The sequence below is a fragment of the Cucurbita moschata genome, unplaced genomic scaffold (assembly GCF_002738365.1).
Source record: "Cucurbita moschata cultivar Rifu unplaced genomic scaffold, Cmos_1.0 Cmo_Scf00029, whole genome shotgun sequence".
Taxonomy (NCBI): Eukaryota; Viridiplantae; Streptophyta; class Magnoliopsida; order Cucurbitales; family Cucurbitaceae; genus Cucurbita; species Cucurbita moschata.
This window is the reverse complement of record NW_019268545.1, coordinates 1,455,224-1,468,595: the sequence shown is the minus strand read 5'-3', so window position 1 is coordinate 1,468,595 and position 13,372 is coordinate 1,455,224. Positions and strand designations below refer to the sequence as shown.

Genomic DNA, 13,372 nt, shown 5'->3' with positions numbered 1-13,372 from the left:
AAATTTAAAAAAAATATATTTTTTTAAATGGAGGGTAAAATTGGTATTTTAATTAATTTGAAATAAAAATTAAGAGAAAAAAAGAAAAGAAAAATAGTGGAATCACAGTAAAAGGTGGAAACAATTACCGGGGCCATGTTTTAGATTCTCCGAAATTAGAGGGAAAATCGTGCAAAAAGACAAAAGTTAGTGTTTTTATTTATTTATTTATTTATTATTTTTTATTTCCCTTTCTTCTTCAACCCAACGACACAACGCGAAGACCAGAAATCGAGCTTTTCTCTTGTGCGCTCGTTCTTCCTTCTCTGAAGCGATGAGTCTCTTCGGTCTAGGCAGGTAAGTTGAAATCATTGACGATCTTTCATGGAAAATTTCCTTAACGAAGCGATCAATTTCCTTCTCTTTCTCGTTTGTTTTCCTTCTTTCTGATGAAACGGAATTCAGTTGGTTTCTTGATTTTGATTGTTTGATTACGATTCTCCGATTTTCTCTTTCAGCTTCATCAGATCTGCCGTCTTGTTTATTACATTTTGAGTATTTTTCTGATGCGATTTGAGCATCTTGATTTTTAGTTAACGTATTCGTTCTTCATGCATGTGCAGATGCGTCTTGTGTGTGAGTTGATTTCAATTTATGTATGCTTGATTTGTATCTGATAGCCGTATCGTTCGTGCTTGTCTTTGTCCTGTGAAATTCGGTTCATATCTCTTTGTGAGAAGCAGCTAATTTATTTATTTATTATTACTATTATTTGGATAGATTTTTCTGCCACAATTCCGTATCGGCGATCTGTCGGTAATTATTCATTTTCCTTTCAAATTACCTCGTGTTCAGTTTTAGTGCGGGAAAAGCTATCAGTGATTGACAATTTGCCTCTTGATTTAAGATGCAACAAATTAGTAATTCACACCAGTCCCAATTGTAAAGATGGGGCGTTTTGTGGTTAGGTAGTTGAGCGTAGTGGAGGAAGCTTTCCTTCTGGGAAGAATTAAAGAATTATTTTAGAATAAATGGTCTATTACTCAGGAGGAAGAAAGAGTTTTACCAACTGAGATTATCAGAATTTAAATGCAATTGAAAACTCTGAATTTCACATTGTTACTGTGAGTATTATGTTATGTTTCTGTTTCGTGGAATGGTTCCACCAAATTTTAATGTTGTGGCCTGTTTGAACGACAAGATCAGCATGCTAAGCATTTTGAGGAAATATAACCAATTTCTCTGCAATTTACATTTAAGGTACATAAACATCATGGCTAAGGCGTTAAAAATTTTAGGTTTTGAATTTGTTGATAAGTTGTGGCTTGAAGGCTATACAAAATAGTTAAGGGAATAATGAATTTCTTTCATATAGTTTATAGATCTTAGGTACGTTAGATTTTGAGTACAAAGACTGGAATTGAGAAGCAAATAGGAGACTTTTAAATTTTGGGCTCTTATTGAGGCTGTCTCTCTGAGCTATTTCATAATTACAATTATTTCTTGATTAGTCATTTCAATTGGAGTAGCTTCTCATAAACTTCTTTGGTCTTGAGTTGGTTGATATCATATTTGCTCATCAATTTTGTACTTTTCCCCATCAATAACAAGGTCAAGTTTGTTTATTGTCTTTGGAACACGTAAATAGGAATACTTATATGAGGGTTAGAAAGAATCTAGTTAGGATTATGATGCTTGATTTTACTTCTTAAGAAGAGTCCCAGATAACAAGAATAGTGTGAACTCTATAGACGGTGGCTCAGCATTACTTGGAATGTTAAAAGTATGAACCTTGCACAGTCAAACCTCTGCTGCAATTATCACTTTTATCTCTTTTGTTGCTCTCACTATTCTATCAATGTCACGACATCTTACTTTTGTGATTCAATGAAAGCTTGTCGTTAATGTTGGTGTTTGTGTGCTATTTATGCCCCAATCACATATGTTGTTTATAATCCTTCCCAAAATTTTGTGTTGCAGCAGAAATCAAAGGACTTTTCGCCCCAAGAAGAGTGCACCATCGGGGAGTAAGGTTTGGCCTCTTATTACTTCTAAACCAAACATTGAGTTTATTTATTTTTTTTAAATTTCTTTGATTATTTGAATGTAAATGATTCATTGATTTGTTAATAAAGGGGAGACCAGGGAAGCTAGTGGTCTCCTTGAATCGCATATTGAATCCTTTCATTGTTTAGGGTATCGTTATCATGCGTTCTAGCCTTTCTGGAAGGATCTTGTTTTAGGTTAAGATATTGGCCCGAAGAAAGAAGAAAGGAGGAGATATTAGAAGGAGTGATGTTTCTCACTAGATGATGAAGTTAAGAATTTCTCATTCCTGATTCTTGAACCTTAACCATCGAGCATGTTGAAACTTGACAATTTTTAATTCTTTCAGAACTATATCCCATTTGAAGTTTGTTTGAATTGGGGGTATATTTTCATGAATTTTTTTAAGGGAGACTGATATGAACTAAGACATCAATTATACAATATAAACTTCAAGGAAAATGTAAAGAAAATGTTGTTCAAATTATCACAAGACATTGTAATTCATGCCACATTAAAGAAGAATCAAGCTTCATTTATTCTTGGATGCTTACAAATTTTGGGTGGATGATAATCTAAAGTTATGGTGTTTTTTTTTAATGTACTTAAGACTTTTATTTACTTTGATGTTACATTTACATAGGGGCTAATTATGGTCATAAAATATAAAGGTTACAACTCTTGAAATGCTTCATGGAAGGTCAAGGGTTTTCATTTTCAAGCTATATAAAGTCAAGTATGTTGTCTTTATAAAGTAGACTAGGAAAGTGTAGTAAAAAGAGCATTTGTGCTTTCCTTTAGTTAAGGGTTGAGTTTCTTTGTCATTCTATGTAGTTTGGTTATCTGTTTAGAATCATTTAAGCTTGACATGATTGATCTTGCTCGTGGAGTGATTCGAATCTCAAACAAATGTTATTGTCTTGAAATATTTGATCAACAAGGTACTCCGAATTTTACTTTTTTTTGGAATGATTTCTTATCATAGGGCTAAGTGTTTTTACCCTTCCTTTAGCCAATGACTAAGTTTCTTCGCAATTCTATGTAGTTTAGATTGCATTTTTAAAATCATTCAAACTTGACATGATCGATCTTGCTTGTGGAGTAATTTGAATCTCAAACAAATGTACTTGCCTTGAGATATTCGATCAATGATGTAATCTGAATCTTGCTTTCCCTTGGGGTGATTCCTCATTAGAGATGGTAGATTTTGGTAGTACATTTTTATATGTATATTTCAAAAAGTGAGAAAAAGAAGGAAGAATCTTTATGTTGACGTGGTCTATTCAGCTTCTTGTGAGGTTTTCTGAAGATATATCATTCATGTGTAATAGGCTACATAATTTAAAAGGTTGAGACCTCAACTGTAATAATAATTTTTATTTCAGAAAATTTGGTTGGAAAGGATATTATATGTTTTCATTTGGACTTCTATAAAGCTGTCTGAACTGTGGACTAGGATACAATTTTTATGTATCAATGGGTGGTTATGCCCAATTTTAGGTTACCATGGTCCCAACGCAAGAAATGTGGTTCTTTGTCATGCAAACCTGGATGGCCTTTTTGCACTCAAGTTTTTTTCAGGAGTTTGGGCTCCCGGTTAACCACCTTAGTCAACTGGCTTACTACTGTTTCTTGTAAATAAACTGAGTTAATAAATCTCAATTACCAGGTTCAAATAATTTTAATGTTGTATTTTCCAGCTCCTTGACTTTGAATTTTAGAGGGATTTTCAACGAAGTAGAAATCGTGGAATGGGCCTCTTTAATCCAGCTTATCCCATCTGTTCATCTTATAGATTGACAAGACCAATGGGCGTGGGCTCTCGACAGCTAAGAACCTTTTCCACAAAATTGATAGTCACAAACCTTGTGTCTTGAAATTGTTTACTATCTAAGGAGCTTTATCAAAAGATTTGGAAGTTCCCCTCCCTAGGAAGGATCAAGTTCCTTCTTTGCTAGATTATTAGCCACTCATCCTCTACAGAAACGATAGATTGCAAAAAAGATGTCCCTGATTTAATCTATATCCAAACTGGTGCTATCTTTGTAAGAAAGCTAGTGAAATACAGAGCCACTTATTTTCCACCGCTCCCGTACATAAAAAATTTGGTCTGAGCTTTTCGGTTCTTTTGGATGGTGTGTTGGTCCTCCATCGAAGTCCTGCAGTTGGTTGGTTAAGGTTGCTGTTGACAAAATTTTCTTTCACATCAACAAAGGATTTTGTTTAACATAGTGTGGGCAATTAGTTTTAAGCTTTGGCACGTAAGAAACTCAAGAAACTTTCATGGCAAAGAAAGATTCTCGATTAAAGTCTTTGAGATTTTAGTTTTTAACGCTTTCAGTTGGTGTAAAAATATGAATCTTTTTAAGTATTACGGCTTAAATAATCATTTATCCAATTGGAGAAATATTTTGTTATCTCTTTTGATGGGTTCTCATCGTATATCATTTCATTTAATCAATGTAGTTGTTTCCTATCAAAAAAAAAAAAAAAAAAAAAACAAAACAAAAAAAAGTCGCAAGTTAGTTATTTTATTATCCTACACAGTTCTCAAGGCTTATTTGACAGAAAAATCCGGACGATAGGTTGTGTTTTATTTTATCTAATTTTGATTAGTCTGCCGTTTATCAAGGTTCTAGGTTGAGCTATGATATATCTTCTTGTTCTAAATGTGGGTCACTAAAAAGTGTTTCCTTTTTGACTTATGTGAAAGTCCTCTTTTATGATAGCTTCTCTTGATGAGTGTTTCACTGATGTTTTTATCTAATTGCAGGGTGCTCAACTCAAAAAGCATATTGATGCCACACTTGGTAGTGGAAATTTGAGGGAAGCAGTGAGACTCCCAACTGGGGAGGATTTGAATGAATGGCTGGCTGTAAACAGTAAGTTGTAGATTCTGCCTTTATTTTTTTTTTTTCTCCAACTCTTTTTTCCCTTCGGGAATAAATCTTTTTCTATGAATTGTTCAATGGTTTTCAAATTTTGGTAATTTTTTCTACAGTTCTCATGTATCATCATCCCTTCTGCTTATTATTTCTCTCATAAACGCTTTCTTCTCTCCATGTGCTTAATGAATAATGTTACATTCTTTATCTAGATTACACAGAACATGTTAAAAGATTTATTTACCATTTCTATTCAGCCAGGATCTCTTATGTGAAATCAATATCTAACATGCTGTTTATATTTTATTTCAGCTGTGGATTTCTTTAACCAGGTGAATTTGCTATATGGTACCCTCACAGAGTTCTGTAGTCCAGAGAATTGTCCTACAATGACTGCAGGACCAAAGTAAGGGAAACTGGAGAAATAGTCAAATTTTATCTGATGTTTAACACAAATTAGTTTAGCTTCGATTTTAGAATTTCCTCTGTACGAGGCAAACTATTTATTGTTTCTAACTCTTTTTTTTTTTTTTACTTGTTTGTGTGACTGCAGTTATCTAGAGTAACTTATCATGCTTTCTAAATGTAGGATTATCTCAATTTGGAATATTGTTTGCTGTTATATGATTGTTGATTTATAAAAAGAAAAATTGCATATTTTGAGGCTCATTCTCTCGTTTGCTGATTCTACTACTAGTAGTTGCAATAAATTTAGATGTTAAACTTTTGAGTATGAGGTAGGGTTTGTATCTGCACATTGTAATATGATATCCTTGCATTTGAATGACATTCCCTTTGTTTGACATGTTTTATTTGAACAGCTAAATATGGTTTCAGTTTTTACCTAGATCATTCAAAACCTTGTCCATATCAAGAAATTATGCCTATTTTGATGTATGAATGTGGGGCTTAGTTATCCAATTTCCTTATAAGCATTAAGTTAGTTTGTATTTGAAGTTTTTCTGTTTTCTTTTTGCGTCTTTCCCTCTTCTGAAATAACTTGAATTAAAATTTTACAGGTATGAGTATAGGTGGGCTGATGGTGTACAAATCAAAAAGCCTATTGAGGTCTCTGCTCCAAAATATGTGGAATATTTAATGGATTGGATTGAATCTCAGCTTGATGAAGAATCAATATTCCCTCAGAAGCTTGGTAATCAACGGTCTTGTTTACTAAAAAACTTCCCGTTTCCAGTCTTGTTCTTATTTATTGTTCAATGTCCTCTTTTAGGTACACCATTTCCTGCCAACTTCAAGGAGGTTGTGAAGACGATATTCAAAAGGTTATTCCGTGTATATGCCCACATTTATCACTCTCACTTTCAGAAAATTGTGAGTCTCAAGGAGGAGGCACATTTAAATACGTGCTTCAAGCATTTCATACTTTTTACACATGTAAGTCACTCGTTCAAATCAGCTTATTTTTATCATTTATTATTGCTACTAGTCGTTTCATTTTTTATAAAACATTCTCTCAATCTCTTTCACGGTATAATATCAGTTTACAAATCAAGAAGACACTACTGTATTAGCTCTCTTCCAACATTTTACTGGCAGTTTGTTTCCTTGAATTTAAACAAGGTTTTTTTTCTTTATTGTTTCGGTTGTCTTTGGACATATGTTTTAAACAAGATTTTTTTTCTTTATTATTTCGGTTGTCTTTGGACATATGTAGTTTATACGGTTATTTGTAGTTTTGTGGGTTGGTTGTTTTCTGTGAGATCCCATTTCGATTGGAGGGGAGAATGAAACATTCTTTATAAGGGTGTGGAAATCTTTCCTTAAGCATATGCGTTTTAAAAACCTTGAGTGGAAGCCCAAAAGGAATACCAAGTAGATCGGCAACTACAGGTTTTCCTCTTGTGAGGGAGGAAGGGTGGGCCGTTACAAATGGTATCAAAGCTAGACACCGGGTGATGTGCCAACGAAGAGGTCGAGTCCCGAAGGGGGGTGGATTGGGGGTCCCACATTGATTGGAGAAGAGAACGAGTGCCAGTGAGGATGCTAGACCTCGAAGGGGGTGGATTGTGAGATCCCACATCGGTTGAGGAGAAGAACAAAGCATTCTTTGTAAGGGTGTGAAAAACTCTCCCTAGCAGACGCATATTAAAAACCTTTGAGGAAAAGTTCAAAGAGGACAATATCTACTAGCGGTGGGCTTGGGTAGTTAAATTTTCTATTGCACCGAATGAAGTTGATACATCTCTATCAATCTATTACATAATTGTGTTTTGGAATTATAGAGTCTAGGCAGGAATTTTATGAATATGATCGGTTCTTGAACATATTGACTCAGTGATTAAGAAGCTCTGCCAATAGAAGAATTTATATACATCTCTTTCTAAATTCTCCTATTGCAATTAAGATCATTGGTTTTAACACATACGGTGTGATTTGTCCAGGAGTTTGGTTTGATCGACAAAAGGGAGCTGGCTCCACTTCAGGAGCTGATTGAATCCATCATTGTTCCATACTGAACAAAGATCCTATTTCAAGGGACAACTAATTAAATAATCAATTGCTTTCTGCATGTTTGGCTGTGGTCTCTGTTTTGTTCTGTGTACATGTTTTTGTATTTGAATGTTTTAAGGTTGTGGATTCTCCTGCTGTTCCCATGGATCAAGCTGATTAAAGAAACCAGCTTCTTGATTCTAAGGGAATGAAGTTTAATGTCTCTCTCCTTTTTCTCACAGGAGATTGTTGCATTTCAGGTGGCCAAAGTTTCAATATGGGTAACTGTTTGGAGTGGTAAAATTTTATTTATGTATTTATATATTCAAAGCTTTGAGCATAATTTCTCTTGTTCCTATTGCCACCGTCCAACATTTGCACACATTGATATGAGCATCATCACATTTACTTCTTAGCCCTTTCCAAACTGAAAATGTTTGAAAAATCGACATACTCGACTATTTTGGTCTATACTTCACTTTTAAAACGTTCATTTTAGTTCATCAAAACGTCCCCCTTGACCATTTTGGTCTATTCATTTTCAATTTACTGAATTTCTTGAAATGTAGCTTTTGATATGGAATCACTACGAGGGAAGTAAGATTCAGATTACTTTGTTGATTAAATATCTCAAGGTAAGGATACTTGCTTGAGATTGAAATCATATGTCAAGTTTGAATGATTTTAAATTTGCAATTTAAATTACATAGAATGGCAAGGAAAACTTATCTCTTGGTTAAAATAAGACGTGTTTTTTCACTACATTTTTCAAGTTTACGTTAGATTTTATATAGTTTAAAATAAAAATTTTGACCATTTATGAGACATTTCAAAAGGGGTAACTTTCATATTTTATGATTGTAATTAGTCCGTAGACAAATGTAATCTTATATTATTGTAGATATCATCCGCACCTATATTATATTATTGTAGATATCATCCACACCCAAAGTTTATAATGACCTAAGAATAATTGAATTGAAGCTTCATTGGCATGAATGCCTCAGTTCTGTTCATGTTATATGAATTCAAATGAAGTTTTTAAAAGTACATAAATTAGATAAATACGAGTTTGATTTGGAACACAAACGGCTTATTTTTAGTGTTTGCATGTTGGGTCTTAAACGTAGCGTTTCATGTATTCCTCCACACTTGTATAGCTAACTTCTGGATAGAGACTGCAAGCTTCTTCAGCACCATCCCCTATTTCAAAGTTGGCAAGACAGCCCTCAAAGCATACATGATAATAGTGAGTTAGCCCCACTTGCTCTGCATAGCCTTGACCTTTCATGTTAGCTAGAAACTCTTGATCAGAAATGGAGCTCTTTGTGAGCTCTTTTCCTATCAATTTCTCCCAAATCTCAACGACTTCTCTTTGTGATAATATGTTCTTGGGTGGCCTTATGTACACCGTTTTGTTTAGGGTTCGAGGGTCGTCAATCGTCTTCATGGTGTACATTGCAATGTCATCTTCATCCACGTATATTGCTGTCACCATTTCCCATGTTCATATAAGACAAGTTAGGTAGGAATTGCAAAAGGATTGAGTCCATTGAGTCAACAATGGCAAAATCTTAATAAATGTCTAGATCGTTGCACCCTAACCTAAGTGGGATCGAGACATATTAGACCGATATAGACAGTAGAGAGAATCTTAATAAATGTCTAGGTCCTTATCTTACACGTTGACCTGAATGGAATCAAGGCATATAGACCTATATAGACAGTAGAGAGAATCTTAATAAATGTCTAGGTCCTTGTCTTGTACCCCAACTCAAGTGGGGTCGAGGCATATTAGACCTATATAGAAGGTAGAGAGAATCTTAATAATGCCTAGGTCCTTGTTTTGCACCTCGACCCGAGCAGGGTCGAGACATATTAGACCTATATAGAAGGTAGAGAGAATCTTAATAATGCTAGGTCCTTGTCTTGCACCCTGACCCGAGTGGGATCAAGGCATATTAGACCTATATAGATGGTAGAGAAAATCTTGATAAATGTCTATGTCCTTGTTTTGCACCCCGACCCAAGTAGCATCGAGGTATATTAGACCTATATAGACAATAGAGAGAATTATCTAATCTAAATTTATATTTAGACTTTCCAACTTTGAGGTAGGTTTCAATTAGTCTCGAATATGAGATTCTACATACATCTCACCTAATAAATTAAGGACGGAGATCTAGAACGTTTGACACATTTCCTTTCTTATTTACTATTTTGAAAATACTTCCTAAAAACATTTAATGTAATATTGACCCAGCTGCCATGAGACTCGCATGAATCCCACATGTCAATCAATACCTTGACACGTGTCTTCCACTAAATATTTTGAAATAGCGTTTTCTATCACTTAAATTAGACTAATCTCATTTAATGTTTAGAGTATATATATGCACGTATAGGTAAAGCGGTAAGTATAGAACCTTTTTGATTGCCATCTCCAAGGAGAGAAACATGATGTTTGGAAGGAAGGATGAAGCCAGGTTGACATAAACCACCAAGAAAGTAACCAGCAAAACAGTTTGCAGAGATGTAAGTGAAAGGGATTTTAGCTTCTTCTATTGCTTTCCTCACCACCATTTTATCATCAAACGTCACCCTTCCCGGCTCCATCGCGTTCTTCATTCTCGCCGGGTCGGTCCCAAACTCCGACGGTAAAAACCTCTATAAAAATAATTTTAAATTTTATTTTAGTCGTTAAACTCGTGTATTATAGTTAAAATTCAAACAAAAAAATATCGAATCACATAAAAATGATTATTTCATTTACATTAATTATGTTAAATCTAAAAGTTTGGTGAATAGGTTAAGACTTTAGTTTTTAATTCAATTATTATTATTATTATTCTTCGTATATTATTTTTATTTTCAATATCTAACAAAAAAAAATATTGCAAAATTTAGATTTAAAAATATAAATAAATAAATAATACCTGTTCTAGGTGCAGTGGACGGACTTCCCAAAAGTCAGGAAACATAATTATTACAAATAATGAATTTTTTATTATGTTTAATATATAAAATGTAATTCCCTCATCTTTTGGAGAAAAAAAAAATACTTATTTAAATACAAAATTTACTATAATAATAGTTAAATTAAATATTTAATTGATGAGCTAAATTAATTTTAAAAAAAACCCACAAATTTTATAGATTGTATAATAAAAATACCAATAATTTTTTTAATAATATCTTTAAAATTAAAAAAAAAAAACAAATCTAAAAAATACTTTTATTATTTGTTTCAAAATTATTCTTTTAACCTTAAAAATAATTTATTAATACCCTCCCATTTAAAAAAAAATACCATGTTAAAAAAAAATATTCAAAAGATTTAGAAAATAGCATTAACATTTCTTTTACCTTTACCTCTATAAAAAAAATTCAAAAAAATTCTTATTGTCAATAGACAATAATCGTCTATAAAAGTTTTATAGATTATTTTCAAACTTTTTGGTGTTACTCAGGAAAGTTTATAAGTATTTTTTAAACCTAGTACTAATGACAACCACTATTTTTTTATTTTTTTAAAAAAGTTTGAAAAGTATTTTTGACATTTTTTTTAAAGAAAAATTCAAAGAAATTTTTGAAAATTTAAAGACATTTTTTAAACATTTTTAAAAGTGAAAAGGTGTTTTGAAAACTCTTGTGATAGTTTAAGGTTTCTAAGAATATTAACAGGTTTTATCTAAAACCGATGGAAATAGACCAACATGTCAATTTTGCTGATAATCGGACGTTAAATCCATCCCCAATCGGTAAATTTGAGACCAACCTATTAACTACGTTCAAGGAGCACGTTCATTATTTTCATATCTCATAATTTCATCTCTATTCGAAACAAATCACCATTAAAACGAAAAGCTTAGAACAATACGAACGGCGAAGAACGTTGTTACCTTAACATTTGGAGCCTCCTTGATGGCATGAACAAGCTTGAGTTGAAGAAGAATATGATGAGATCTGATATGAACACCAGAGATAGCAGAAATGACAACATCCACAAGCTTGACAGCCTCAACAAGGCTGTTATGGTCATTAAAAGAAGCACAAACCAAATGGGCTCCTTCTCTCTTGAATGACAAAAGAAGCTCCACTTTCTCTATATCAACGCCCATTTCTTGCCTTTGTAACACATAGGTTTGATACCCTAACCTCAAACTTGCCCTCACCAATCTCTTCCCCAAGTACCCTGTTCCTCCAATTATCAACACTTTGTTCTTCCCCATATCTCTCCCAATCTCTCCCAATCTCTCCCAATCTCTCCCAATCTCTCTCTCTCTCTCTCTATGAGAATGAAGGTGGTGGGAAGAGGGAAAGATATAGAGAGAATGTGGGGTTGAAATGATTTTTGTTTTGAAATATTTTTGGAGCTCTTGACAAATGAAGCTCACCTACAACATCTTTTTGCTTTTATCTTTGAAGTGAAGAGAAGACTACTTGTTTTTGTTCTAATCTTTGCTTTGATTCCTTGTTGTTTATAAATTTAGGTTAGATTTCGAGCCTTAAACTTTAGTTTTGTGTTTAGTAACTTTCTGAGCTCGAGATCTTGATTTGTTCGATGGTTAAAAAGACCACCGCTAGTAGATATTGTTCTCTTTGAACTTTCTCTTAGGGATTTAAAACGCGTCTTTAGTTACATAATGAAACCGATGCTCATCTAGATACTGTCCTCTTTGGGCTTTCCCTTCCGGACTTCCCTTTAAGGTTTTTGGGCTTTCCCTTATGGGTTTCCCCGTTACGAGTTTGCTAGTGAAAAGTTTCCACTCTTATAAAGGGTGTTTTGTTCCCCAACAAATGTGAGATTGTGTCCCGAAGGAATGTTGGATTCTCACAATATTTTAAGTTTTATTCATAACAAGTTATTTATAGGTTCTTAGACCAAATCGGGTTCTCGGTCCAACCATTCCCTTGTCTCTTAGGCTCACTAGCTAATTCCCAACACCCTTAGGTGCTAGGTGTTACAATCGCACTTTTCTTAGCAGTGGACTTTTGCGATTGTGCGATTCTCACTCTCAATACTGAGTGAATCAAGCCAATTTGGGTTTGCGGTGCTTACGGTTGGGCAACGTACCCTCAAGCCTCTTGCTCTGTTTTGAGAAGAAGGTTTTAGAAAATGGGGTAGAGAGATTTTTGAAAGAGAGTTTAAAGGAAAGGTTGAAAACAACTTTATATGGCTACAATCTAAAGACAACACAACGACTTAAATAACATATAACTTTATGGATAGAGAGAATTTGACAGCTAGTCGCATCCCCCTGTAATACATTTTTAGACGATTCATATCTAACAGGCCTAGATGTGATTTCACTGAACGGTCATACAAAATTTAGGTGGGAGAAGTTGACGGCTGATCGGATCCCCCTGTAGTACATTTTGGGGCATTTCATGTCTACTAAGCGTAGACATGACCCTGCCGAAACGTCATACACTTGGAAAATACAATAAGGAAATTATACCTCATGAAAGCAGTAAAAGGAAAGCGATAAAGTTATACAAGGTAAGAGTTTTAGCATGTAACGAGTATGCGGCCATGAGCAACACACCTTGAACAAACATGACTGTGACACTAGGTCAGACTTCACAAATAATGAGATATATTTTTTTTTTTATATTTAATATATAAAATGTAATTTCCTAAACTTAGAAAAGTAATGATCATCGGCGGAATATGCGTAAATTTATTAAAATTAAAACACGTATTATATTATAAATTATATAATATTGTAAAATATTTAATATTCAAAATTTATAATAATAATTAAGAGTAAAATAAATATTTAATCATTTAGAAATTTTAGAATTATATCGATCCTAAATATTACATAATATTAAATAAATAACTAAAATTTCATAAAATTAAATTTAAATATTTATAAGTCACAGGAAACATCACTAAAATTGCTTAAATCATCTTAAATGTTATTACGGTATAGGTTGTACCATCTCTTATTGCATGATTTCCATTATGAAATAATTTAGATGTCGTCATTTTTTCTGTAATTTTC

General features: G+C 33.4%; 2 protein-coding genes across 3 annotated transcripts; one reads left to right on the top strand and one right to left on the bottom strand.

Annotated features, from left to right (window-relative positions):
- Positions 1–207: 207 nt before the first annotated feature.
- On the top strand, positions 208–7,711 carry LOC111464120 (MOB kinase activator-like 1A). 2 transcript variants are annotated; one of them, XM_023108219.1, is made up of 7 exons: positions 208–336; positions 1,963–2,011; positions 4,799–4,907; positions 5,223–5,316; positions 5,930–6,063; positions 6,142–6,305; positions 7,313–7,711. In XM_023108219.1, exons 1-7 carry the CDS (start codon positions 314–316, stop codon positions 7,385–7,387), a joined length of 648 nt encoding a protein of 215 aa, XP_022963987.1. In that variant the 5' UTR covers positions 208–313; the 3' UTR covers positions 7,388–7,711. The 2 variants fall into 2 exon arrangements, with proteins under 2 accessions (XP_022963987.1, XP_022963986.1); XM_023108218.1 differs by having other exon boundaries at positions 228–336; positions 1,960–2,011.
- A 610-nt stretch (positions 7,712–8,321) lies between these two features.
- Positions 8,322–11,699, bottom strand: LOC111464117 (bifunctional pinoresinol-lariciresinol reductase 2-like). The gene is made up of 4 exons (XM_023108214.1): positions 11,264–11,699; positions 9,788–10,028; positions 8,452–8,849; positions 8,322–8,402 (listed from the first exon to the last, which is right to left on the bottom strand). Exons 1-3 carry the CDS (start codon positions 11,591–11,593, stop codon positions 8,482–8,484), a joined length of 939 nt encoding a protein of 312 aa, XP_022963982.1. The 5' UTR covers positions 11,594–11,699; the 3' UTR covers positions 8,322–8,402; positions 8,452–8,481.
- Between the last annotated feature and the right edge of the window lie 1,673 nt (positions 11,700–13,372).